Genomic DNA, 26,603 nt, shown 5'->3' on the forward strand with positions numbered 1-26,603 from the left:
GTTTTCAACATAAAGTGTTAAGAAATCCATTTGAATTGACTTGCAAAGCATAGACTGCACCCACCCCCGCCCCCGCAGCTCCCCTCCCCTTTATGGATCATACTCTCTCCACCCCCTCCACACACGCACACACAGTGAAGCCCCCTAACCTTTTATGATAACCAAGCATCTGTTAGAGAAAATAACAAACACTGCACGCTTTTATGAGGGGCTTTTTGTGTGGTTTCGGGAACTGACTGTCTGACGGCACAACCCCCCCACTTCCCTGCTGCCTGACCCTGACATCTGCAGCGCTCCTCCTGAGCATCATGCTAAGACCATGGGAGGTTTAAAAACTCTCAGCTGCACTCAGGAAGGCTAGAATGCTCTAAAAATAAAGTGAAAGATGTTTTTTTTGTGAACCTTTTTAGTGTTTTCACTGCCTGTGTCTGACGTTTCACATAAAAACCAGCAGAACATGCAGGTACATTTGTAGAACCTAACCCTGCTTTAAACAGAACCACCAGATTCACCAGGTTGTCATGTAAACAGGGCCTGAGTCTATGTTGCATTCAGGCACATACTGTTTAGTGTTTAGGTTGCTTCTGAAACAATTGGTTGCACTGGTAAGTAGCTAAATACAAATGTATGCCATACTTTTCAGGATTTCATGGACAATTTTGAAAGCAACATTTTCCTTTTACTTCCTAATTACACAATAAAGGGTCAGAATGTGAACCAGTGTTTTTATGTTACCAGGCTAAAGAAAGAAAAAAAAATCAAAAAGCTTTGGTGAAAGTTGAGTTCCTGGTTGAAGTCATTTCTGTGAGTTTGTGTTTGTATTTCTATATCCTATTTGGAAACGTCATTTTCTAGAGAAATATTTAAATGAAAAACCGTACACAACTAAGAGATCTGCTGTCTTTGTATTTTGTTGGTCCCACTTCCACAGCTCATCTTTGCAGTGGGCCGTTCCACAAACACCTGCAGGACCTGTTCATCCCTCTGGTGGTGCGATACATTGACCTGATGGAGACCTCCATTGCCCAGTCCATCCACCGTGGCTTTGAGCAGGAGACCTGGCATTCAGTCAGGTACGGCTACTTGTGAGCTGTTTTAGCTTTATTTCATTCATGCTGCTCTGGCTGTGAGGTATCTAAAAGGGGCATGTTTACTCTGTCCTTGTTTTAACAAAACAGCGACTATGACCTAATTAATAAAACGTACTTTTAGAAACACTGGAGAACATTATGCATCGACCTAACTCTTTTTACAACTACAGCCTAGAGCTAAGTCATCTATAGGTAGATATTTTCTGTGTTCCTTTTAGCTCCGTCAGTTGGAGGCTTTAATCAAAAGTCAATGTTTTGACGATCTGAAACAGTGGGCAGAACAAATGATTTTAGGCTGAATAGCTGCTTTTGATGGTTGCGGCTTCAAAGTGACCAAAACCAAAAATTAAAAGGAAACTGGACCGACAATATTCTACACTCAACCAACCGAAGCAGCACAAACCTTCTGCAAAGGCGGGGGACAAGAAACGAATAGAATAAAATGGAACAGGCCAGTGACTCTCATGTCTGCCTTCACTTCTCTTTCACCTGTTTTGCTTTCTCCTTTTGTTCTGCTAAAATGCTCCTTTGTCACGGTTTGGATCTGTTTGGCAGATTGTTAACCAACAATCTAGCCAGTGTTCCTCTTCCTAGAATACCCCGGCTTCCCCTCACTTTGCCTCAGATGCCCAGCTTCTCGGTGCCTGCTTGGATTGGACCGATCTGTGAGAACACGTATGTACGGTGGAGCAGCTCATGCCTCTGACGGTCTACTGCTATTGGTCTTCAAAGCATCCGAGAAACTACTCTTATTGTTGGACTTAGTGTTCCCTCTTCAGGAACATTAATGTATTCATAATCTGGAGCCTGTTTATTTTAGTTCATTCTCCTGCTATGTTCAGATTAGTCAAAGCCTTTTAGGTAGATAGAACTAAAACAACTGAACTAAGAGCTTTAATGTCCTCAACATCTGTCCTAAATAAGAATGAGCTAATGAAGAGTCTTTTCCACCAAGCTGAGACCAGAACTAACTAAGCACCAGATCTTTGTGTTTCCACTGAAACAGAATCCTGCTCTAGCAACAGGAACCATTCCAGAACCAGGAAGCCATGGCTTTCATCAGGGACTTTTATCAGGATCATAGAGAATAGCAGCCAATGAGAAACATGTTAACATGTAGTATTTGCAATTTAATAGTAGGTTCATCTTTACATTACATATTTATAGCTCTGCTGTTGACTTTTTTTCTCAAAAACTGGATTTTATTATAAACAAACTCCCAAAGTAGCTGCACTGGCTTTGATCCTGTCATCAGAAACCAAAACTAGTCCGAAACTCTGGTAAGCACTTTTTTACCACCACTTTTAATTATTGCTATTATTTTATTTTAATGGTACATTAAAAACATCAACAGCTAACTATAGAGCAACATAAGAAGTTTAACCATTACATAAAGGATAAACTAAAGCAATAAAACAAAACAAAGTAAAATAGGTAGTGATTGTTAATGTAGGTATGAGAATTAGTACAATAAAGGAGTAAATATTTAGTTTGACAAGAACTAAAATTCTGATCAGAGAAATGGGATTTAAAAAAAAGTAATATGATTAACACTCTGCATCTCAGATTTACTAAGGCAGTTTTAAACACAGGTTATTTGCCACCATTTAGTACCTGAGCTTTGAACAGAACATTAAAGCCCTGAAAAACTCTGCAAGATCTATTAATGAGTTGGCTCTTCCTATATTTCTTGACATTAACACTTTCTGTAGCTGGATCACACCATTGTCCCCAGGTCCCCACCCAGTCTGGAAAAGTCTGGCATTTGATCTCAGTATTTACCAGGCCTGTCCGCCTGCCGTCCCCTCTGTCCTTCCTGTGTTCTCTGTGTCGTTGTGTTAATGTAAAAGTCTTAGAATTCTGAACAGATGAGTTTGGATAATTTTGTGCAGTGACCCAGATGAGATCTGGGTTTAGTGGAGTCTGTTTTAAAGGACAGGGCTAATTGGGAATCCTCTTTCCTTTTGATTGGGAGAATTGGACTTTTATCACATTGCCATATTAGTGTCGGTCAGAACCATTTGGACAAGACTACACGGCTCCTCAGGACCCGTGGTCTTAAAGGATCAAGTCCAGATGAAGACCTGTAGTCTGGACTGACTCAGACTGCCCTCAGTGTTTTCACAGTCACAGTGACTTTTTGTGTCTGTTTGAATGTTATTTTCACTAAAAAGAATATGAAAGGTATCTCATCCTCTTGAGTCTGCATGCTACTATTTCCTAGTTTTGATCTTTGTGATAATATTTTAGTGATTTGAGCATTCGTTCATCTACTTGACAGCAGAGCAGGATTTTCAGATCCAGCCTGTATATCACAGTCAGTGGAATGCAGTCTCAGTCAGTAGTGCTTGTGCTGTGAAGTGTGCATGCTACAATTAGATTCTCAACCTAATATCACAGCAACTTGTTTTTTGTTGCAGCTTGCAAGGAATAAATCTTCCAGATATTTTGTAAGTTGATTTTTTTTTTCTCTTTGATAGTAAGAAAAGTTTTCAAATACTTTAAATCTAAACTTCAGTCTCAGAATGAAGGGCTGAGATTCCCATCTCTCTAAAGATGTCAAACTAATCTTTTCAAAAGTCAATAAGATCATTTTTCTCATTTACTTTTCTCTTAATATTTATTTAGGGTTGAGGGTTGACCATGAATAACTGCTGCTGCAGATAACTCTTTGCTGTACTGAAAACAACTCTGATGGAGTTGATCTCTGCTTAACTGCAGGCAGAACCAGCTACATTTTATTTACAAAAATCTGTATTTTGTCGCATTAGAATTAAACGTTGTAAAGTGAGACAATGGAGAATAGAATAAAACAGTGGAAGAAAATGGAAATGAGACCCTGCGAGCGATCAGTGTGGAGCTTTTGAACCAGGTCAGAGCAGACTGACCAGTATTTATTGGCCACAATGCTCAGCCAATAGAAAGCTGTGATTTTGCAGATCACAAAATACAAATGAATGCATTTTTGAGCACAGTGGCGCTGTTGAATTTGTTGTGCAAGCCCCACAAGGCAGTCATCCAGCAGCATTCCATAACTGGAGTAAAAGTATATTGAATTGCGTTTTTGAGAGCAAGATTGACAAATGATTTTACTACAAGGCCCAACATTTAAAATCTAAACCCAGACATTATCTGTGGTGGACTAAGCTGAAAATGTTTTGCTGGTGTTATGTCAGCAGGTTTTCAATCCAGAATGTTTTTATTTATTTTATTGAGTTTTAATTCTTCCTCCTGGAGGTGATGAGAAAAGTACACGTAGAGTGATTAAAAATCCAAATTCCGGTAAAATACAGTGACATAATGAGAGGTCGAGCACATCTGAATATATTGAGTGGAAATTCAGACCAAATTGAAGCACTGTTGAAGCAGCTTTACAACCCAAAGTTACCTGAACCTCTCGCACTCACAAGTTACTCACTGGATTACTGAATACGACTGAAAATATTATACAGTGCATATTCAGCCTAAAGTATTTCACGTTTTCCCAAATGTAGTTGCACGATTTAGAAGAGCATCTGGTTTTCTTACCATGAGACATCCTGAAAATAAATGCATCTGAATCTTTATGGTTGGATAAACCACTGCATGAAAGCAAAGCCACAAAATTCCATTCTTCACTAAGTCGAGGTACAAAAGGTTTTTCATCACCATAATCAAAATTTTTGGTCTATTTGTTGATTCAGTCAGGAACCAAAACCTATTGGAGATAAAAACTTTGCCTCTTACAGCCAATGTTGATATTTGATAAAACATTTTAAAAAGTGATTAGTTGTGATTTGATGAGGTGATGGGAACATTCTTCAACATTAAAGAAGTAGATGAAAAGATTAAGGGATGGTTCAATGCTATCACAGTGTTGAAGCAACATGTCTGTACCAGAAAGGGCTTTTAGCTCCCTGCATCCCTGGCTGGATTAATGAATGCACTGAAGGATGTTTATTCAGTACTGTGCAGCCCTATTGTGACATTAGCTGGTGTTTCAGATTTTTATCTTTTTTTAAATGGACATAATGCCAAATAGTTTGAAACCTGGATGTTTTGCCTCAGCTGAACAACTTCTCTAAAACTGCAGTTATGATAAATGAAGTTCCTGCATGTAGCTAACTCCCGTCACAGCCCACAATGGGCCAGTTAAAATGGTGGGACAGGATCAAACTATCTAAAGTTTCATTGAAGACTATAAACAAAATATTGTGTTTTTTTTCTCATAAGTCAGGTGTGTCTAAAATAAGAAATTGGGAAACTGAAACATGCAGTTGAAGCAAAAATAGAGGCAAGTCATCAGCATGAAAAATGTAAAATAATAGTTCTTAACAATAGTAAACACATTAACAATTCATCATCAACAGTTGAACAGAAGAGAAGAGACAGAGTGGGTGAAGGAAAGGCATTCATAAACATTAGTGGCTTAGATAATAACTTAATTTTGTGATACGTATCTTTTTGCTTTTGATAAAAAGAAACTGCTAAGCATTGTTGTACAGCAAAAAATTTTAGAACTCTTCAACTTATGCGCTTAGGATTTTAATGAATAAAGAATGCTAATAAAGAATCTTCAACCTGAGTTTTAATACTTGAAATCTTTGCTTTTTTCTACCTGACATTTCTCTATTTTTAATTTTTATTTTTGCAGTGTTACTAATTTCCATTTCACTTTCTTCCATATCTCCCTTGTATTCTGGTGGTCTAGGATGATATGCTACCATTGGAAAATACTACTCCACTGACTGTGTTTGACTTTGACCAGTAAGACCAGGGTTCCACCAACTTTAGGGACTTGTAGTAAAATTGTGTCTCAGAATTTTAAAGTATTATGCCTGCTACACATCCAGGATGTACCTCTGCTGTCGAGTTTATATTGTCCTGCTTAAATATAGTAATGACCTGATGATAACCTTACCTAATCTCATGCTAAATTATGATTTAGCGCGACCCATGTTTGGAGGCCTTGAGTCCTCGGGTTCGACTCCCGGACCCGACGATATTTGCCGCATGTCTTCCCCCCTCTACCTCCTCCTTTCCTGTCAGCCTACTTTCACATAAGGGACACTAGAGCCCTCAAAAAAAACCCTGAAGGGGTAAAAAAAAAAACTATCATTATTAACTTTTTGGGGTAAATTACTCTAGCCACACCCAAACCTGATTACGGCAACACCTGTAAAATCCAAAAATCACCAGATCTTCTGGTTGGGATGCCTCCTGAATGCCACCCTTATGGGTTGTTCCACCATGTCTCACTGGGAGGAGACCCAGAGACCCAGAGCCGTTATCCACACATGGAGACAACATGGAGCAATGGAGGACCTCAGGACCAGGTCATCAGGACTCATCCAGGAGGTTCCAGAAGAACCCACAACAGCATCTAAGCTCTGCAGGCCTCACTGCACCAATTCAACAATTAGAAAGGAAAACTGGGAAAATTTGACCTCAGTAAGAGTTCCAAGGCTATAAAACTACAGCTGACTAAAAGAACACAAAGGGCCCTTTCACATTTACCAAAAAGTGTCTTGAAGACTTTTGGGGAAATATTCTGTTGACTAACTAAACCAAACTTGCAACATGCATATACCTACAGCTACAGTGAAACATGGTGGTGGTAGTGTGATGATCCTGGACTGCTGTGATGCTCCATGAAATGTGTCCAGCCATTTGTGACCTCAGCATTTTTCCTTAGATAATTTTTTTTTTTTGTTTATTCTGGTTTTTTTTGTCTGTCATTACAATGTCACTGAAGGATCCTGGAGTGGAGCTGGAGTGCAGCGCGACCCTTACGGAGGCCAAAGTTTACTAGTTCAGTCATCAAACATTCTCCTCACTATGCTGCATTAGTGGTATTGGCTAGGTAGAATGACTAACTCTAACTAAACAAAGAAACAGGACAAGGAAAGGAAAGCACTGAATTGGTGACAAACACCTGTTCTTCCTGCTTTTCCAAAGAACTCATTTGTCTAGTTTGTAGCTTTGCAGCAGAACTAGCTTGGATGGCCATTTTGGAGGGCAATAGAGAGTTTGGAGGTTCTCAGGAGACCATTTGAGGGTGTTTTTCTTAAAAAGACTTCAGTCTGACTCTGCCAACCATTCCCACAGCACAGTACACACTGCTCCTCTACCTCACTTCACTTGGCCGACCACTACTTTAGGAAAAAAAAAACAGAGGGGAGAAAAAGCTGGCACTTCATTAACAAGCACAGACGGGTGAGTGGGATCGTCCCGTTTCCCTGGGGAGCAGGGCGGAGCACGTTCACTGAAGAGCACCAGTAATTAGACATGAGGGGGATAGCCACCAAGCTTTTAATTGCAACACAGACTCAACCCAAAGTATTTATTTCTGTGTGGCATTTTTAAGGTAGCAGTCTTTTAAAGGCAAAGTGAGAAAAATGAGGGAGCTAAAAGGACTTGTTACTCCCCCCTCCCCTGTGGCCGTGGTTCTAGTTGTGGGCGCTGTACACTTGGATGTTGATGGTGCTGAGGGTTGTCTTGTTACTGTCTAACCTGTTTGCAGGGGAGAGAAAGCAGCAAGACGTCCATCTGTCTCTGTCCTCATGGTGCTGTTTACCAAGTGAAAACACGCAGCTTTGAACCCCAGTACATAATTGGCAGGGGTCTAAGGGTCATGTTCACGAAAGGAATCAAAAATTGAACTAATTTCATGGATATTTGCAGCAACTGAGAACAAGAATAATGTATTTATGAAGTTGCGCTTTAATTACGAGTTTGTCAAACAATAGTCAACTAAACTAAGTATATTCAGAAACAATGAGGATGTGTCATAGTCGCATATACATATACAAATTCTGCATGTTGCCAGAGATGGAAAAACTTCAGTTACTGCAACATCTGACAATCATGCAACAAATTCTAGGGATCTGCACAGGCTGTTCCTTCCTATGTACTTTAGTTTATTGGTTCTCCTTTAAATGAACATAAAGGAGCATTTTTCTATGTAATACTAAGAAATTAGACTATTAATAATAACTTGAATTGGATGACAGAAAGTGATGATATGACAAATTTTTTATATTAAGACCCATATTCAGCCTTCAGTTTTTGGTAGAGGGTTGGCTCCTCTCCACTGTGCATCATGAAGCTCAGTAACTCCATGATGTTTAGCGTTACCTCGTCAACATACCGGCCTGACTCTGCCCAGTGGCAGACCTCATGGAGCCCCTGCAGCAGGCTGCCGGGGCGGCACAGATCGAGTCATCTTCTTTTTGTAGCTTGGCCAAGACTGACTCGTGATGAACAGTGGAACAGCCACTTATGTCACTAGGAGGTGATGAGAGGTGTTTCATCCTTTACAATGGGAGACACCAAACACTGACTGTCTGTGTAACTCTCCTTACTGATCCTGCTGGGGTCCAGCACCTCCAGACCTCCCCTGGTTTCGTGATGTCAGTTTGGTTTTCAAAGGCTCACATTCACGCGACATGGTTGCTTTGATTTGTGATTAATGATGGAACCATTTTGTGAATGAGGTGAATGGGCATTAGGACGAATCTCAGGAGGCCCCACACAGAGGACCCAGAGAGAGGGACAAAAGATGGACAGACACCTACACTGACACAGAGCTTTTTTTAAGGATCTCACCATAACCACTGATGCTTGTTTGTTGGTAAAGAGTTATACCGTAATTGCCCAGCAAATGACCAAATTATGGAAAGCAGAATTTCTTCTGCAATTTTGAATCTTATTTTAAAACACAGGAGTCAAAAATTAGAAGGTTTCCAACATTCAAAATGGGAAACGTAACTGACTTAACAACACAAATGGCAAACATGAACGCTTTTCTGGTGTCACTGACCACTCAGAACCAGGAGATCTGTCTTGCAAGGCCAGCAGAATTGTTGAGATGCATGATGTCAGGATCAGGACTGAACTTGTCAATGAACATCTGTCTTATATGTTCAGTGGGAAATAATTATAAGTCCTACAATGTAAATGCACAGCTATGATTACATTTTCTGTATACTGGAAGTTATAGCATGTTACTTTGTTAAAGTTGTTTGACACAATCAAGTGACCAATGTAAAGATTTTTTTGGATTCCACCTCCAAAAGACGATGGCAGGGAAAGCTAAAAAGCATTAGACAAATCTTTTTATGGGATTATAGCATGAAAAACTACAATTTTCATGCTTTTCAGGTTTTGCTTTTATATTTAAATAATTAGTTCATCAAAACAAAGATTGATGAACTCCACAGGTCTTTGAAATGTGTTTGTATGTACTGCTTTCTGCTGCGGACACTCTCCACCTTGCAGCAATGGATCGGCCACCTCTGAGGATTTGTTCTGGAAGCTGGACGCTCTGCAGATGTTTGTGATGGACCTGCACTGGCCAGAACCAGAGTTTGCCAAACATCTGGAGCAAAGACTCAAACTGATGGCCAGTGACATGATGGTGGCCTGTGTCAAAAGGTCAGGAGCCTCCAGCATTCGTACAGCATGAGTAAATATTACTGTAAATATTAATAGATGTCGACCGACATTATCAGCCTGCCAATTTTTACTTGTTTTTGCTTCATTTTTAGACTGGCATGTGTTTGGACATTACAGCATTGCAGCTGTTGTGCATATAGAGGGTGTGAATAGCATGTACACCAGGGTGATTGACAGTGCCAAGACCCTCCTCGTGGCTTTGATTGGTTGTTTCTGTGTATTCCTGCAGTTAGCACTGGGAGCACTACAGATAATCGAGGCAGAGGCGCTTGACTATCTGTCTAAAATTATAAAACATGATGCAAAAAAGCAAATTAGTTTGTTTTTTTTCAACAAATATGTAAAAAACAAAACAAAAAAACAACAACATTCTTTTAAATAAAAGTTACATATTGCATATTTAAAGCAAGCTGACATGGACCCAGACAGAGATGCTACACAACTTCTGTTTAGACACTGTGATGATGTATGTGCTGTTACCTATATGTTCCCAAACGGCAGAGCAACTGGAGAACCTTTTCACAGCCACAGTTATGTAAAAAAAGAGAAAAAAAAAGAAAGTCAAATCAGAACACGTTTCTCCTTTGTGGAGGAAGCTCATGGAGCATCACTTTATGTTCAGTTCAGTTTGTTTATGCGCCGGGTGATCTACGCTGGCTGCTAGTTGTACGTTTTTTTATTAGCCTTATTGTAAATAGTTTAAATAGTTAGAATAATATATTCTCGGTTACATTCTGAAGGTGACATGTGCAGTAGAGTGGCTGCTGACGCAACTTGACGTCAGCGTTTTTTCCAACCCTGGTCCTTAAGACCTGCATGTTTTAGATGTTCCCCTGCCTCAACACACCCCATTCAAATGACTGGAACTCAGCAAAACCGTGTCAATCAGCCAGCAATTGAAATCATGTGTGCTGAAGCAGGGGAATACCTAAAACATGCCAGAATTACAAAAATAATTAATGCTGCTTCATTTGTCTTACTTCAACGTAAAACTTCACAGGTTTCAAGTAACAGCAATTGAAAAACATTCTAATCAAAGGACACATCTAAATAAAACCGTACAAGCAAAATAAAATAATTGGTATTGGGCTAAATCAGCAATTGGTCAGTGATTGCATTTCAAAAATCTATATCAGCAATAATCAGTCGACCTCTAAATGTCACACCAATTTGTTTGCAGAAACTGTTAATATAAATCAGTCATCATTTTGTCCTGCAGGACAAAATCTGCGTTTGAAGCCAAAATGGCGAAAACGAGTCGATCTACAGAATTCCGGGTTCCACTCTCTGTCTGCACCATGTTCAACGTGCTGCTGGATGCTAAGAAGCAGAGCTCCAAACTCTGTGTGCTGGACTGCAACCAGGAGGTAAATTTAACCAGACACGGCTTGTTAGCTTGATTCACATGACCTTAGTACAATGTTTGGCTTATGTAACCTAACAACTATAATAAATAATTTATTGTTAATAAAAATTATTAAAGGGAAGGTTTATGTCAAATCAACTTTTATGAGCTTTATGTCGCCTGCTCCTGCAATGCTCTGCCTACTTACCCAAAGCTACTTGGAGCTTCAGTCTCCAGCCCAACATCTGCCCCACAGTCTGGAGCTACTGTATGTGGAGCTGCTAGTCTAGCTCCACATAGCTCCACTAGACCAGCAGCAGCAATTAGCAAACACCTGGTGGAACTGTGCGTCTGCTGAGCTTATCATGCAAACTACAACACACTAAAAACTGTTCCAAATGGCATTGATGGACACCATGGAGAAACACTGTTGTGATGATGTACTGAAGGAGGAGTGTAGGAAAGGGCAGGAGGTTCTTAAAGAAACGACGGCCAATTTCAAGATGTCAGATAGACTGTGATCTAAAATGACACTGTGTGCCTGGAAAATACCTAATACCCTATAAAAGAGGTCACCACCTGAGTATCAGGAATCATTACTCAGATACATAAGGCTTTCTTTATATAAATAAGCACAGATGATTTAGTTATAAATAGAATGATACTGATATTTAGATATTGTTTCATAACATTGGTTTAATGTATTTTTAAATGGCTAAACCCACTGTATCTCTGGAGAGATGCAATGGGATGGATGGATAGATGGATCCATCCATCCATCCATCCATCCATCCATCCATCCATCCATCCATCCATCCATCACCCACATCACCCATGCTTATCCCTAGAGAGGTTGCTAGGGGTGCTGGTGCCCATCTCCAGCAGTCAACTGGAGGGCGAGAGGCGGGGTCACCCTGGACAGATAACCAGTCCATCAAAGGGAGCATGGTCATCATATTTGCTTAAATAGTAGCATAATATTAAGTAATCACACTGAATCCAGTTTCTCTGTCTCTCCCTCTCTCTCTTTTTCTGTCTCTTGCTGCTCACTCATGAATGCACACGACTGCAAACATTCAGTCTAATTTTTCAGTGAAGGATCTCTGAAGACACTCTTTTCTTTGTGTACCTTCGAAAGCTAGGCTTAGCCACATGTCCATTGGCCTTTTGTTCTTATTTGGCGCTGGTTTTTCAAACCAGTGCCAAATTGGGGGCGCCAGCCCCCATCCTTTTGACACACATCTCAACACGCATACACACCTCCCTCTGCTTTTCACTGATATCTTCCTTGCTAGCTGCTGCCAACAAGGAGAATTCATTTCCGTCATCACAAATCCCGTTTTTATTACATGCATTTTTATGCTGAAGCTGAATTCTGATACTGTTGTTGTTTACTGACATTTTACGATTATTAATCAGTTAATTAGTTTTGAAGTTATGTTTTAGTATTCCATTTCATTTTGATATCATAATTCATTGGATACTTGATTTGATCATTTACTTAAAAAATTTTTATGGCTTAGTATTTTAGTTGCAGTGTGGTAGTTCCAGTATATGGTTTATTGAATATTTTGTTAATAAATTCTCTTACTTTACAAAGAAGTAAGTTGTTTGTGCTATTTCTGGTGTATGCTTGTGGTGTTTGCGTTCCATAAGGTTGAATTGATTCCTTCATGAGATGAGAAGATAGAGCACATCACCCATTTCTAAAGTCCTTCCTTGGCTCCCTGTAGCGTAGAGAACAGACTTTAAAGTACTGTTGTTAGTTTTTAAATCACTGAACAGTTTTGCACCACAATAGGTTAGATCTGCTGTTGTATCAACCTTCTAGACCAGGGGTGCTCAAAGTCGGTCCTCTAGGGCCAGCATCCGGCATGTTTTAGTTCTCTCCATGGTTTAATGCACCTGGATCAAATGATGGCTCGTTAGAAGGCCTAAGAAGAACACTGACATGCTGAAAAGGTTGTTGGTACCACCAGGGAGAGAACTAAAACGCGCAGGATGCCAGGCCTCGAGGACCGACTTTGGGCACCCCTGTTCTAAACCTATCAGGTCTTCTGGTTCTGGCAGCTATTGAGACGTGCCTTGACGCCAGTCAGTTTGTGCACATTTGCCTCTGCACATGCATAAGCTCAAAGTTTCACATGCACGAATCACGCCGGTTGCTCAGTTGTACAAGGACAACCAACTGTCGCCTCATCACACAAGTTCCAAAGGAAATGAATGGAGAGGAAAATTTCTATTAACGTTTAAAAACCTTCCTGAATATAAAAACCTGGAAAGCAGAGAATTTTTCAACATGTTTGGTTTGAGACAATTCAACTTTTTTTTAAAATGAAAGTGGCGGTTTATGTTATGGGTTATATGGACAGTTGCCCACAGCAACTGTCCATATAACCCCAAAATCTTCCAGTTGTTCCTCAAAAAGTTTGCTATTTGTATGAGTAGTAGAGTAAGTTTCCATTACTTGCTGTTGAGTATGGGAAGACTACATGACCAGCTTTCTGCTGCAAAAACCCCCCAAAAAACCAAATCAGATAATACCGTGCATGGAGTGTGAGAGGAGGGGCTTACACAGCAGCATGCATATTTATACGTCAGGCTTACAAAGTTGGGCATAGTCATTAATACTGAAGTGTGAGAGTGTGATTAATCTAATCAAAGTTTTTAGTCAATTGACAGCACTAGTTTTCATTCTCCTCTAGTCTGGAACAAACGTCCAGAAAACTGCTAAATAGTTAAAACCTGAGTTTCTTTAAATCAAAACTAAAATCCACCTGTTTATAGAGTTGCTTCGGACTCATAATAATTGGAACATTAATCAATACATTTGATATTGATTTGCTGTTTCATTTTTGGTTACTGCATTATGTTTTTATTGTGTGAATTGTTGAATTGTGCTATACAAATAAAGTTGATTGGTTAGGTAGAAGCATTTTAGTCAGCACTAAAATCCTTTTATGCAGTTGAGTTTATTGAAGCATTGGTCAGCATCTACAACAGTCAGTGACTATTACTGAGAGCAAGGTGTTTACCGATTGGTTGTGATACTTGCATAGGCATGATAGCATACTGAAATCCTCAGTATACCCACTCAGTGTGGGTTGAAATCCTTTTTACTTCTTTTTTAAATTAAACAAGGTCTCAGAAACATTTCTCACTATTTTCAGCCGCACATCTAAGGTGATAATCTCCCAGCACATCCTAAAGGTAAAGAAAATATTCCCTACACAATGACCAACAACACCAGCCTGAACAGTCGAAACAACGAAGAATTGGTCTGTGCTGTTCTTTTAAGTCCATTTCTAACCCATCTGAATACTGCAGCTGAAAACAAGACTTCACTACAACTAGAGCAAATATTTCCACAAAATCCTTCTTGATTTTTAACGCAACAAAACTTTAGTTTGACATTACATTGCAATACATGATTCAGTTTGTCTGTATTAGGTTTATTCAGTTTAAAATGTCCACCATCTAAATAACCTTGACTGAACCTTCTCTGACTGAAAAATGAATAGGTCTAAGGAGCTTTCTAAAGAATAAATGCCTTTATCTGTCTTCTTTCAGCTTGTTTTACATGTTTGGTTTATAAAGACATCAGTGGGGGAGGCATCAGGATTCTAAATAACAAGTCACCAATGAATTCTCTTGCAGATAAATGTTGCATCTCCTGCTCAGTGTTCCTGGTATTGAAGTAAATCACAGTTGAGATGAAATATTTGTGTCAAGGTGAAATACGTAATAAAAAATTATAAAAAAGGTTAAAATCTACAATGTAAAAATAGAGGAACATGTTTCTGAACTCACAATGACCTCAAATAAAATAGAGTAGAGATGTTTGTATAGGGAGATTTTGTTCTTACAAGTGGGTTAGCTTAGCACAATTGGTACTTCAGTTTATCAAACTTATTTAATTAACATATTTTTGTCATTATCAGAGCAGCTCTTTTATATTATATCTTTATGCATCTAAGTTTAAAAGTGGCTATCTGAAAATGGAAGCTGACATTGTGTTTTGTAATGCTGGTTGTTCCTGTTCTTCCTGATAGAACTTTTCACTGAGCTCAATAAATAGAAAATCTTTACACCCTGGATACTTAACTAAAGATCACACTGAACAATAAATGCTTCCACTGCAGACATACAGTAGGCCATAAATAATGAGAGCAATTCAGTGGGGGAACTGTTTACTCGGTGTCTGTAGACAGCATAGTTGTGTGTGTTATCGCTCTGGGCCTCCTGCTTTACTCTGGTTTATATATTTGGAGTCAGATGCATTCTAAATCTTCAAGTCCTACACAAAGACTTTCAAGTGGACGGTCTTAGAAACTCCTCCTTCAGGGGTCATCTAGAGCACTTGTTCAGCAGATGCCCACTTAGATTCATAGAGTAGCTGTAGCTCTACTCTGAGCTGCTCCAGAATAATCATCTTCTCATCATATATCTAAGTTTCAGTGCAAGAGGCTGCTGAGGAGGAAGCTCAGTGCAGCTCTCAGGAATGAGAGGTGCAACAAATACTGTTAAACTGAAACCTTCAGCTTTTGTCTCAGCTGTTTCTTCACAACAATAGGTCTGTATTACATCTGCATCACAGTAGACACAGCACAGTCCAGGTGTTTAAACCCAACTATAGGTCTACTGTTCCACTTGGGAGAACTTCTTCTTCTTTCCCTCCTGAAGGAGGCACGTCTTTCCACTGGAGTGACCCAGTGGAAAGATGGATCAGTGAATCAATGTGGTGTTCATCATCAACATGCAGCTTTCTGTCAATGTAGAGGTGGTTGCTTCAACCTGTATTTATAGGGATCAAGCTCTTGATTTTGCCAAGAGGCTGATCTCTATACACAGCAGTGAGGAGAAGAACGCTTCATCTTTGTGTGTGAAGCTCCATGTATTTATTTCTGTATTGTATCAACTCAGTTTCTTGTTATTTGTGCAGGTAGTGTACAAGTTAATATGTCCAGTTTTGGAACCTCATACAACCATAAGCCAGCTCTGTCTACACGCAACCGATAGATTGCTTCAACATTTTAATGCACATGTGTTCTAGGCATTGTTTTTACTGCATATTTATCCAGTTATGTTATCTCTCCTCACAGTGTTTGTTCTAAACGTCATATGATTTTCACTACAAAGTGATATATAAATAGAGTTATATATCTATTTATATAACCATTGTTATATAAATTTTGTTGAAGCTGCTATGTATAATCTTTTGTTTTGTTTGTGTATTGATAAGCAAATTAAACAGATTTGCACACTACTTTTTATTTTATATGTTGCATAATTGCTCACTGTGTCATCTTTTGTTTGTTTCATGTTCTCCCATGCCCATGCCCATCTGTCCTGGACATTATTGTTTGACTTCCAGATTGACATACAATGGGTAAGTCACTCCATCCCCTCATACCCTATTCTCTTCATACCCATCCCACATTCTAAAATGGAGTTTTGAAATCTTATCTGCTCTGTGTCATTACCAAAATTTGTTTTGTTTTTTTCTGAATGCCCCTTTTTAAACTGACATGTTTGCATTAACAGCACTTTAAGGTCAGGTCACTGGCCTTGTTGTCCTTTTTGTTCATATATTGTAATATTGTGTTACTGTGGACACACATTAAATATGATGAAACTTCCAAAACTAAGAAGATAAAAAGATTTAATTAGGGTATCGCAAACCTAAAAACCATTGTTGAATGGATCACCGTCATCTAAAGACCATTTGGTTTCTAACTGACAAATTGGATATTTTAGAAGTTTGTTTTGTCAGGGGTGTGTATTGTTTCACTATTGCCATTTGGACAACATTCTTTATAACTTAATAATCATTCTACTCAACTGTTTTTTTTTTGACAATAAATCCACTTTATTTTTTATACAAAATTGATGGTTTTACGTTCAATTTCTTATCATGGTAAACTTATATGGTGCATGTCAATTTCTATCCATCCTTCCATCCACTAGATGAAGTCAAAAGGACCAGATAATCTGCAAAAAGTAGAGACCAAAATGGTTCCCCTCAATGCTTTGGCTGCACCTACAAATTCTGTTCATAAAAGTTATGAACAGAATCTGTGACAAAGGCCAGCGTTGGCGGAATCCACCTCTTTCTCCACTGGAAACAAGCCCGACTTACTGCCAGCCACACAGACCAAGCTCTGACACCGGTCATACAGGGACCTCACAGCCCATATCAAAGGGCCCGTACTCCCATACTCACATTGCACCCCCCACAGGGTTCCCCAAGGGACACGGTCAAACACCTTCTCCAAGTCCACAAAGCACATGTAGACTCTAACGCATCCTCCAAGACCAAGGTGAGGGTGTGGAGCTGGTCCAATGTTGCACAGTCAGGACGAAAACCACACTGCTCTTCCTCAATCCGAAGTCAGACTATCTGATGGATCCTCCTCTCCAGAACCCCTGAATAGATCTTAGCATGCAGCCTGTGATCTCTCTGTAGTTCGAACACACTCTGCAGTCCCCTTTTAATTAGGGGACTACGGGGGAACTTTCCATAAGCCACACATTTTCAGTCTGAAAGCAGGACTTCATGTCTTTGTTCTCAAAACTTGTATTGCTTGTACTCAAGACTTTTGCTCTCTTTCAAATATTTAGTGTTCTCTCAAACCTTTCTCCTCATGCTCAGAACTTCTCTCTGCTCAGCAGTTGCTATCATATGGGTTCTACTACAATCGATAGTAGCCACACAGGCACACACTGAAGGAAACCTTTGCACCCAATGTAACCCTTTCATTCTGTTGGCTGAGAGGTTGCCATGCAATGGTACTTTTTGTTTCTCAAGAGAGCAGAACAATGTTTTGCAAGTGAACAGAGAAGTTTGAGTGGAAATTTGATCCGAGTGGAGAGAAGAGGAAAAACATTTGAGAAGGTACAGAGAATATTTGAAAGAGAGCAGAGATTTTGAGTATAAGCATTACAAGTTTTTAGAATAAAGACGTGAAGCCCTGCTTTCATATGTGCTCTCGACTAATGGCAGTAAAATTTCCCCATAGGTACCACCACACTGGTCTCTCAATCAAGGGGAACTTACCCCAACATCCACATAAACTAACACCTCCCTACAACATCCAGAGCCTTAAGAAACTCCGGGCAAATCTCATCCACTCCCGGGGCCTTGCCACTCAGGAACTCTTTAAGCACCTCAGTGACCTCATCTCCAGAGATTGGCGAGCCCGACCCGGAGTTCCCAGGCTTCGCTTCCTCAATGGAAGGCATGTAGGTGGGATTGAGGAGATCTTCAAAATATTCTGCCCACCTACTCATCACATCCCAAGTCGAGATCAGTAGCACACCGTCCCCACTACAAACAGTGATGGTGGTGTCCTCAGCACTCTGTGTTATACATCTGATTTAAGTGTTTGCTGAAACAGGTCTGTGACCATGAGATGGGGTGTCTCAGTGAGATTTCATGTCTGGATATTGTTCAACCTAGAAAAATTAAAGAACACAAAAAATTGGAAAAATTGACTAAAAGATGAACAAAATTTAGATATTCTTGACACTGTGTAAGTTAATTTGGAAGTTATGTATTAGTTCAGAAATGTACTTTCTTCCTTTTTATTTTGTCAAAGATAGTGTGCACCTAAGAGATTTAGGTGCACACTATCCGTAGCGAGATTAAATTTTCTTTTTTATATATATTAAAAATACAAACAAAGCAAAGATTTTTATATTTACAAAAAGACAAAGTAAACTTGTGCAGAACATCTAATCAATTGATAAAACTAAATTATTTAACATTTTTGTTTGCTAAGCTGAAATTTCCAGTAGACCTAGCATAAATGTCTGTATGAATTCCTCTGTTGGACTTTGAAACCAAACTGTAAGTGTATAAAGGCAACATTGGTGGCTGAACTGCTGCAGGTCAGGAGCATCATAAACTTTTTGGCACTGCAGCATTTGGCAAACATTCCATGGGTCCAGCACACGTACTCAACTCTGCTGCTCAACCAACACATCAGCAGTTCCTACAGATGTGGCACCATTCTGCTTTCCAACAGAATGAGATGTATTGCAAAGAAGCATTGTTCCAACAAGAAAATAACCTACCAGATTTTCCTTACCTTTTCTGCTAAGTTATTTAAATTACATCAGTAATCAATAACCTAGTTGCTGTAGTGGGAAAGAGAATGTAGTTGTTAAGACTAGAAGAAAAAAGTAAGCTTGGCAAAAAAAAAAAGAGGTAAATTGAAAGAAAACTGCTATTTTGCAGACTCGTGGATAAGCAGGAGGAGCTAAATTTGGCTGTGACCTCCCCAGATCTGCGGCTTGTCATCGATCTATGTGCTTTGTTGATTGAAATTTTTAATTTGGGTGCTCTTTAGACGGCCAGTGAAAAGGCATTGTTGGCAAGAGACGAACTCCCCTTCTGCCGCTGCCATTCAGCACTGGGCCTTTTTTTCTCTTCTTCCTTCAAGGGAAAAGGTGCCATGAATATTTTTTCAGGGGGCTGGGGATCGCGGCAAACAAGACATGAAATGGCGGATTAATTGAATCTTGTGTGAGCCTTTGGTCCTTGCTGCTAGACCGGTGCTTTAAAAGAATACAAGGCTGCTCTAATTGTGCAGAGACACAGAAGAAGTATCCTTCAGATTCCTTTGCTTTTCCTGTGTGGATGGGAATTTGATTTAGCAGCAAAAGGCATCTTATTACCTGCTTAACTCTGCAGTGTTACACCGTTGGGAAGGTTTTTAACGGCACTCCTAAGATGCCCTCCACAATGCTTCTGTGGGGGGCATCTGTCTTATTTTAGAACAAAAAAAACTGTCATTGTTTTTGTCGTTTCCATGTCTCCCCCCTCCACGAATATGATGCCTCCCTGGTAACCACAGCAACAGTACCACTCCAAAATTGATGTTCTGATTGATGACACGTTCAAAGAAATGATCTTCTCCCTCGCATCAAAGGTACTTTCATCCTTGATTCTGTTGTATTGTTCATACACATTTCTAAAGAATTTTGTTGTACATTACCTTTCTTTTCTTTTCTCGTCTTGCATGAACAAAAAATATTTATCTTTGACATTTGTTTTATTTAGAATTGACAGTTAATATTGTACTGCTTGTGATATTGTGTTAGAAGTGAGTTTCTATATTTCATAGGGGGACTTTTATTTTGTTTGACTTTATTTACAATTAATAAAGAATTTAATCTTTTCTTAGTAAAATTCCAAATTATTGGAGTTGAGAAATGTGTATTTAATAAAAAAATGACACTGAAGCATGTTAAAATTATAATATAGTAACTTCATGAAACAAATCTTAAATGTTGTGTTCTGTGTCTGCAGTGTACTGCTGTTTTAGAAGGCGTCCTCTCCAAGCTGTCCAGATACGATGAAGGAACGTTCTTCTCCTCCATCCTCTCTTTCACAGTGAGAACCACAAACATTCAGCCTCTTTGTTTTAGATAGCCACATGGGCAGCGTTTTATTTGTTGGAAACTAGATCTTCACAGCTGGGCTTCAGTGTGATGATTCTTCTCCTTTCTCTACTCCTCATCCCACTGCTCCCCTTCTCCCTCCTAAAAGGTGAAAGCAGCAGCCAAATATGTGGAGGTTTCTGTGAGTCTCCTGCTCTGCCCTCTGTTTTATTGTCCACCCTGTCTGTCATCTCATTGTGCTTCTACCTGCATCCTTCTAATTAGAATGTTTGGTGGGAACTGAGTGGCTGAGTTTCTCTTTGAGTCGGGGTGTTCAACACTTTGTAAATCTGATTCCATCCTCACTTTGTCTTTGATATAATCAGAATGTAGACTGGCTATCTTCTAGACATTTTCAGCAGACTGGTTACTGTTTCATATATTTTTAGCTCAACTCAGCCACAGCTGACTCAAACTGGCCCTTCACTCAGTGAGTGTCGTGTTTGAACATACCAGCTGCATTGCCAATAAAAAGTTTTCACCCCTCTGAATGTTTTACACTTTATATATTGTTTTTCAAATCAATCATTATCAACTTAATTTTGCTTTTTTTGTTAATTTTCTTTTTCTTTTTTTTTTAACAAAAAGTTTCAAAGTGAAAACTGGTTTCTACAAAAATGACAAATAAAAACATCAAGCATAAAGTCATATTTTAATTTATTTTATTCTTCTCTTATAAAATGTCTGTGCCTGAAAAAGCACTATAAAAATTTGATATATTAATATTAATATTATTGCACATATAATACAATAACAGATTGCATAAATATTCACCCCCTTTCAGTCAGTAGATGCAAATTCAGCCCTTTTTAAGTCCTACCACAAATGTTCTGTTGGGTCAGTGTTTGGGTTTTCTCTGGGCCACTCCAGAACCTCTACCTTGTTGTCTTCAAACATCTCTGTGTAGCTTTTAGCTGGATGCTTAAGCGTGTTGTCTTGCTGGAAAATAGATTTTATTTTCTATCTTTACAAACCTTCTATGCCTGTTGCTGAGAAGCATCCCCACAGCATGATGCTGCCACCACCATGCTTCATAGTAGGGATGGTGTGTTTGACGGTCAAAAAGCTCCAGCAAAAACTTTCTTTCACCTGACCATGGAGTCTCCCACATGGATTCTCTCAAACTCTAGTCCAGCCTTGATATCCAGGGGATGTTTTATGTCCATTCCTTGACTTATACTTTTAATATTTCTTATGTTTTGCTTGGAATGTTCTTTAGTCCTCATGTTGTCAATGTAGCCAGGAATACTGATGAACCAGTGAGTGTCCCTTTCAGAACCAGCTGTTGTTGTACTACAATTGTGGGGTGATGGTTGCAACAGTGGTAGGAGTTCATGAAATGTCTTTTTTTTTTCTTAATTGGCAATATTTTCCAGTAATCAGTTTTCACTTTGATGTTAATTTTGAGAGGTTTGTGTCATTTTTTTGGCCAAAAAGCAAAAGTTTGTTAATCATGATTGATTTGTAAAAGCAATAAAAGGGTTAAATATCCAAGAAGGTGAATACTTTTCATAGACACTGTACAGCTGTATTCCTAGAAACGGGCTCATCATTACTCTTGGTAATGGTAGACATTTAGCCCAGAAAAGGTTTTGATAGGAAAGTAATACTTTTTTATTTCCCACAAAGCTTTTGTTGGATTTTACAAATAGTTTGAATTCTAATTTTTTCCAGAAGCATAATTCAGTCTTGTTACCAGGCGCGCTTTTGTTTTATTTATTTATTTTTTAACAATATTTAAACACAAAATCTGTGAGCGTGGACTAACTGAAGCTTGGTCTTAATGAACCTCTGAAGTCTGAATTGGATCTGGAAGTGATAGCTGCCGTAATAACACCAGAAACCCAGCAGGATTTCTTAACTGTTGTGTGAAATAACCAGGCTGTGACGACTAATGCAAGCTAATAATAGGTTATTTCGTCCAATAATTTGTGTAGTTCTGTGTGTGCAGCAGTTTTTAAGAAACATAAAGTGAGATGCATGTATTACTGCAGCCATCACATCTGTTATGTGCAAGGCAGCCCATGTCAGGTTTAGTCAGTTTGCAAGTGAAGAACTTTTGAGTTTCCAAGTCAAAATCTGAACCTACTATGATTTTTTGAACGTCAAATTCTTAAATTCCAGCTTGGAAATACAAATCTAGTTCATCATAACTACTTAGATACTGTTGGACTATACTGTAATAAAAGCCTACAATCAAATAAAATGTATGAAAGCCCCTGCGTGTAACAACTTTAAAAGCCTTTAATTTTTAGCACCTAGTAAAGATTTATTAGGGTTTGAGGACACAGTTAATGTTGCACAGTTCATAATTTTGAAGTTGAATTCTGCCAGAACAATAATAGTACTTTGATAGTGTTAGTGGAGTAATAGCATTGTGGAATAAAGCAGAATAGAATCAATCTGTTTACCATAAACATGTTAAACATGTTTGGTTGCACTTTGTTTCACTGCAACTATAAAATAAAATTCCAATTTTATTTACAAGATAGAAGAAGCAAGCAATAAAAGTAGATGGAAACATAAACCATTCAATATTTTCTAGCTGCTATGTGGTCATAATTAAAGTAACACTGCATTGATGTTGGTTAGTATATTTTAAGCCATAGTCTCTAAATATCAAATGTGGGAAAGTAGAGCATCAAGAGACAAAACCTGAGCTGAAGAGTGGCAGCACAACCTGCGACCCCCAGCCTACTCCTCCCCCCTGCCCCTCCTAATGCTCTCTGGTTCCCATCCAGACTTCCTTCCCAACCGTCTCCTCCCATGAAATTATAGTGTAACACCTACCTTGGCCTGTTGGTCTTTTGTATGGAGGAAACCTGAAGCAGGTAAGCCTCTTTGGGAATAAAGAAGGTGAAGTCTCTGAGACCCCTCACTGTGCTGCACCACCTCCTTTGTCACAAAAAGAACAAGCTGTCTGCATTTTACTTTTCACTACATTATAATACATTCCTTCCTATTATTTTCTTAAAAATGAAATCCCCATATCATTTTATTCAGATCTCATTAGCATTAAACTGCAGCGTAGTTTGCAGCTCTGAAGCAGTTTAACATTCTTGATTGGTAATGGATACAAAAAACCCCCCCCAAAAACTCTGCACATGAGAAGCAGCATATTGACAACATAAAAACACAACCCATGTTGAAGAGGCAGAGCAATAGCATTGTTGAATAAATCAGAATAGAATCTGTATTTTATTCTAGAATTGCACCGCTCAGGGTGGCAGACCGGTAAAAATTGTTTTTGCTTTGGAAAACTAGTCCTGCTTGTTTTGTATACTGTATAGTAGAACTGTTTTTTGGCAATATTTTTCAGATTTTACTATTTTGTTGTGATGCTTAACCATAGCAACAGGGTGGTTTGCAACATGAAGCAGCTGATTAACAGCTGACTTATTACCACAGCTGAAACCAGAAATCCCACAGGAGATGAATAGGAGGCAGAACAGGAACCAAGATGAGAGCAGAAGAAAGCTCAAGTCATATGAATTAACAACAACCTTTACGTCCCTTTTTGGAGTCAATAAAGTATTTTTGAATTTGAATTTGAATCTATCATAATGGGTAATGTGAGATTGTTAACTAACAAGATGGATGAACTTCAAGCCCTGACAAGTACAAAGAATGTAGGAAATTCAGCATCGTGTTATACTGACACATGGCTTCAATTCAATTAAAATGCAAAGTTCAAATTCAAAAATGCTTTATTAATCCCAAAAGGAAATTAACTAATTAATTTAGATACTTCAAAGAGTAATTAAAGATGGTGATGGCTGTTGGCAGGAAAGATCTTCTGCAACAGTCTGTACTGCGCGGAATCTGAAGTAGCTTCTGACTAAAGATGCTCAGTATCGTAATGAGAGTGGTCAGGGTTGTCCATAATTTTCTTGGTCCTATGAAGAATCCTTCTTTGCATAGTTATCTCCAGAGGTTCCATGGTCGTCCCCAGAACAGAACCAGCCTTCTTTATCAGGCTGTTGAGCCTTTTTAGATCTCTGGCTCTGATGTAAGCAAACAAGCACATATCAGGACCCCCTGCAGTCTGCTTGTTGCCGTGACATCAGCATTGATGATGCCATCATACACCTGCTTCAACAAACCCACTGTCATCTGGACAAAGCAGGCAGCACTGTGAGGATCATGTTCTTTTATTTCTCCAGTGCAACTAACACAATTCAGCCTGAGTTGCCGATGTTTTCTGAATTTCAAAATATACCAGGTAACCACAAAATCCAAAAAGCAGAAATTCTGCTATCAATCATCCAATACGTACACATCTTCAACATCCTCGACCGGCCATATGGACAGACACACGATCTTCCATTCCCCCAGGAATCCATTGTGTATCCAGATGCGTATGTCCCATCGGGGCAAGAGGGCTCTCCTTTGCCCCGTCTTCTCATCAAGAAAATTTGATCCATTGCTTTGAGAGACCAGCTGACCAGATATGTTATTTGCAACTCAGAAGATATGCACAGAGACGCTCCAAAATATTAACAAGTCAGCCCAGGACAGAGAGCAGAAGCAGGGTAGATACGGGAGGGAGAGCAGGAAGATATTATGTTACAATATTATTCATTCATCAAAGACATACCTGGAGTCTTTGATTTTGTCTTGCATGTTCCTTTAAATCTCCCACAGCAACTATTTGGGCTGATTAAACACTTGCCCTCACCAGTCTTCAGTCAAGTCTCCACCTCACAAAGCACCTTTCTCCGCTCCTCCCTTACTCAGCTCCTCAGACTAGCAGCAGCAGCAATTAGCAAACACCTGTGCATCTGCTGAGCTCATCATAGGAACTACTTCTTAGTCCAAAGCTTAAAATGGTTGTAAATGGTATAATAGAGGAGCACTGTAGTGACGAAGGTGCAGTGTCAGAACGACCAAGAGCTTCTTAAAGAGACGGAGGCCAATTTTTAAAGTTTGATATATGCAGGAGTTTTATCATGGCTGAAGGTAACATAGTACTTGACAATCACAATAGTTTCAGTTTTAGGTTGCATCTTTCTTCATGTACTTACAGTGAATATTACCTCAGTATATTTTAGGAATGAAACGATTCCTCGAATGATTCGAGTACCTCGATTATTAAAATTCTTGGAGGAAAATATATCTGCCTCGAAGCTTTGCTAAATTATGTTTTATTATTTAGTGCAGTTTTCCGGCCGGGTCATTATTTGCGTTGTGCAGTGCTCTTACTTTAGCCTGAGTTGTTGACGAAAGCTAAGTGTTAGCAGCATAACATCCAATTTTCAAGTTCGGCCTGGGAGGATTTTACTGATTCATGATAATGTCTGGGTTTTTGACATTTTTTGGTGTGACCAATAAGAATCCTTAAAATGACGGGAGTGATGCTTGGAGTACGGCAGCTTTTCTCTTCCCGGAGCTGAAGAGAAGTCTGGGGACTCTGGGTCGGGCTCTCCATAGTCGGTAGATGAGTTTATGTGTGTGACGAATGCAGGAGTCAAATCCCGTCACTAACATGAACACAAAAGCTATAAATGTCTGGGCAAGGTGAGAGTTCATCTGTTAAACTCACTGAAGATGAATACATAAACCAAAAGCTGGAGTATAGACATATTTTACAAGCGTATTTGTGAGCTTGCCTGCCCCTGCCAGTTTAACAGAAGCTTTAAGCCCAGGTGTGGAAGGGAATGAACTGCATCAAAAAACCACCGACGCCAACTAGGAGGGACCAAAGGCCGAGGTTTGCCAAGAAATGGCGTGTTGCCAGAAAAAGGACACGCAGTTCCCTATCAAAGGTGCTATACTTTTTTTCGGCATTCTGGAGTTTCCTGTTAAAAAAAGCGCGGGGTTGCCAGGCACCATCCACCCATTGCTCACAAACTGCCCCAACTGCATAATCAGAGGCATCAGTTGTTAGAGCCACAGGAGCCACTGGAGATGGATGGGCCAAGAGCGCAGCATTGGCCAAAGCCTTTTTGGTATCATCGAATGCCTGCACCCTCTCGGGGGTTCACTCTATCTGCTGGTTTGTCCCCCTCAGGTGGACAGTTTGGTAGCAGAGAGTCTCTTTCAGTTTCAACCCCTGTTCCTGTGAAAAGAATCCGTGGTGGCCGACTTATTAAACTTCCTAGTTGTTACCATTAGGTATTTCAAATGTTTTGTTTGTTGCTGCTGTTCAGTTTTTACTTTGTGTGTGTTTTCTTTTATGTACTTGTGATGTTGTTTCACATGTTATGTGTTTTTGTGTTTGTGACATTCTGTGTGTTCAGAGGAGGCCTGTGTGGCGGATACAATGTATATATTTCACACCCGAATGT

At 39.4% G+C, this 26,603-nt stretch overlaps 1 protein-coding gene and 1 long non-coding RNA gene across 4 annotated transcripts in view; one reads left to right on the top strand and one right to left on the bottom strand.

The window, feature by feature from the left end:
* cadps2 (Ca++-dependent secretion activator 2) overlaps positions 1-26,603 on the top strand; it is a 146,454-nt gene that overhangs the window by 100,408 nt on the left and 19,443 nt on the right. The window contains exons 19-27 of one of the 3 annotated variants that reach the window (XM_032546225.1): positions 932-1,073; positions 1,647-1,766; positions 3,512-3,541; positions 9,351-9,506; positions 10,747-10,894; positions 16,247-16,261; positions 19,731-19,805; positions 20,186-20,269; positions 20,426-20,458. In XM_032546225.1, the coding sequence (XP_032402116.1) occupies positions 932-1,073; positions 1,647-1,766; positions 3,512-3,541; positions 9,351-9,506; positions 10,747-10,894; positions 16,247-16,261; positions 19,731-19,805; positions 20,186-20,269; positions 20,426-20,458 (803 nt within the window). The remainder of the gene's footprint in view (positions 1-931; positions 1,074-1,646; positions 1,767-3,511; positions 3,542-9,350; positions 9,507-10,746; positions 10,895-16,246; positions 16,262-19,730; positions 19,806-20,185; positions 20,270-20,425; positions 20,459-26,603) is intronic. The other 2 variants (XM_032546233.1, XM_032546241.1) reach the window with 2 other exon arrangements.
* Positions 11,689-26,421, bottom strand: LOC116708350 (uncharacterized). The gene is made up of 3 exons (XR_004336648.1): positions 26,411-26,421; positions 24,352-24,354; positions 11,689-12,757 (listed from the first exon to the last, which is right to left on the bottom strand). It is a non-coding gene; the product is annotated as an uncharacterized LOC116708350 (long non-coding RNA).

The sequence above is a fragment of the Xiphophorus hellerii genome, chromosome 2, assembly GCF_003331165.1.
Source record: "Xiphophorus hellerii strain 12219 chromosome 2, Xiphophorus_hellerii-4.1, whole genome shotgun sequence".
Classification (NCBI taxonomy): Eukaryota; Metazoa; Chordata; class Actinopteri; order Cyprinodontiformes; family Poeciliidae; genus Xiphophorus; species Xiphophorus hellerii.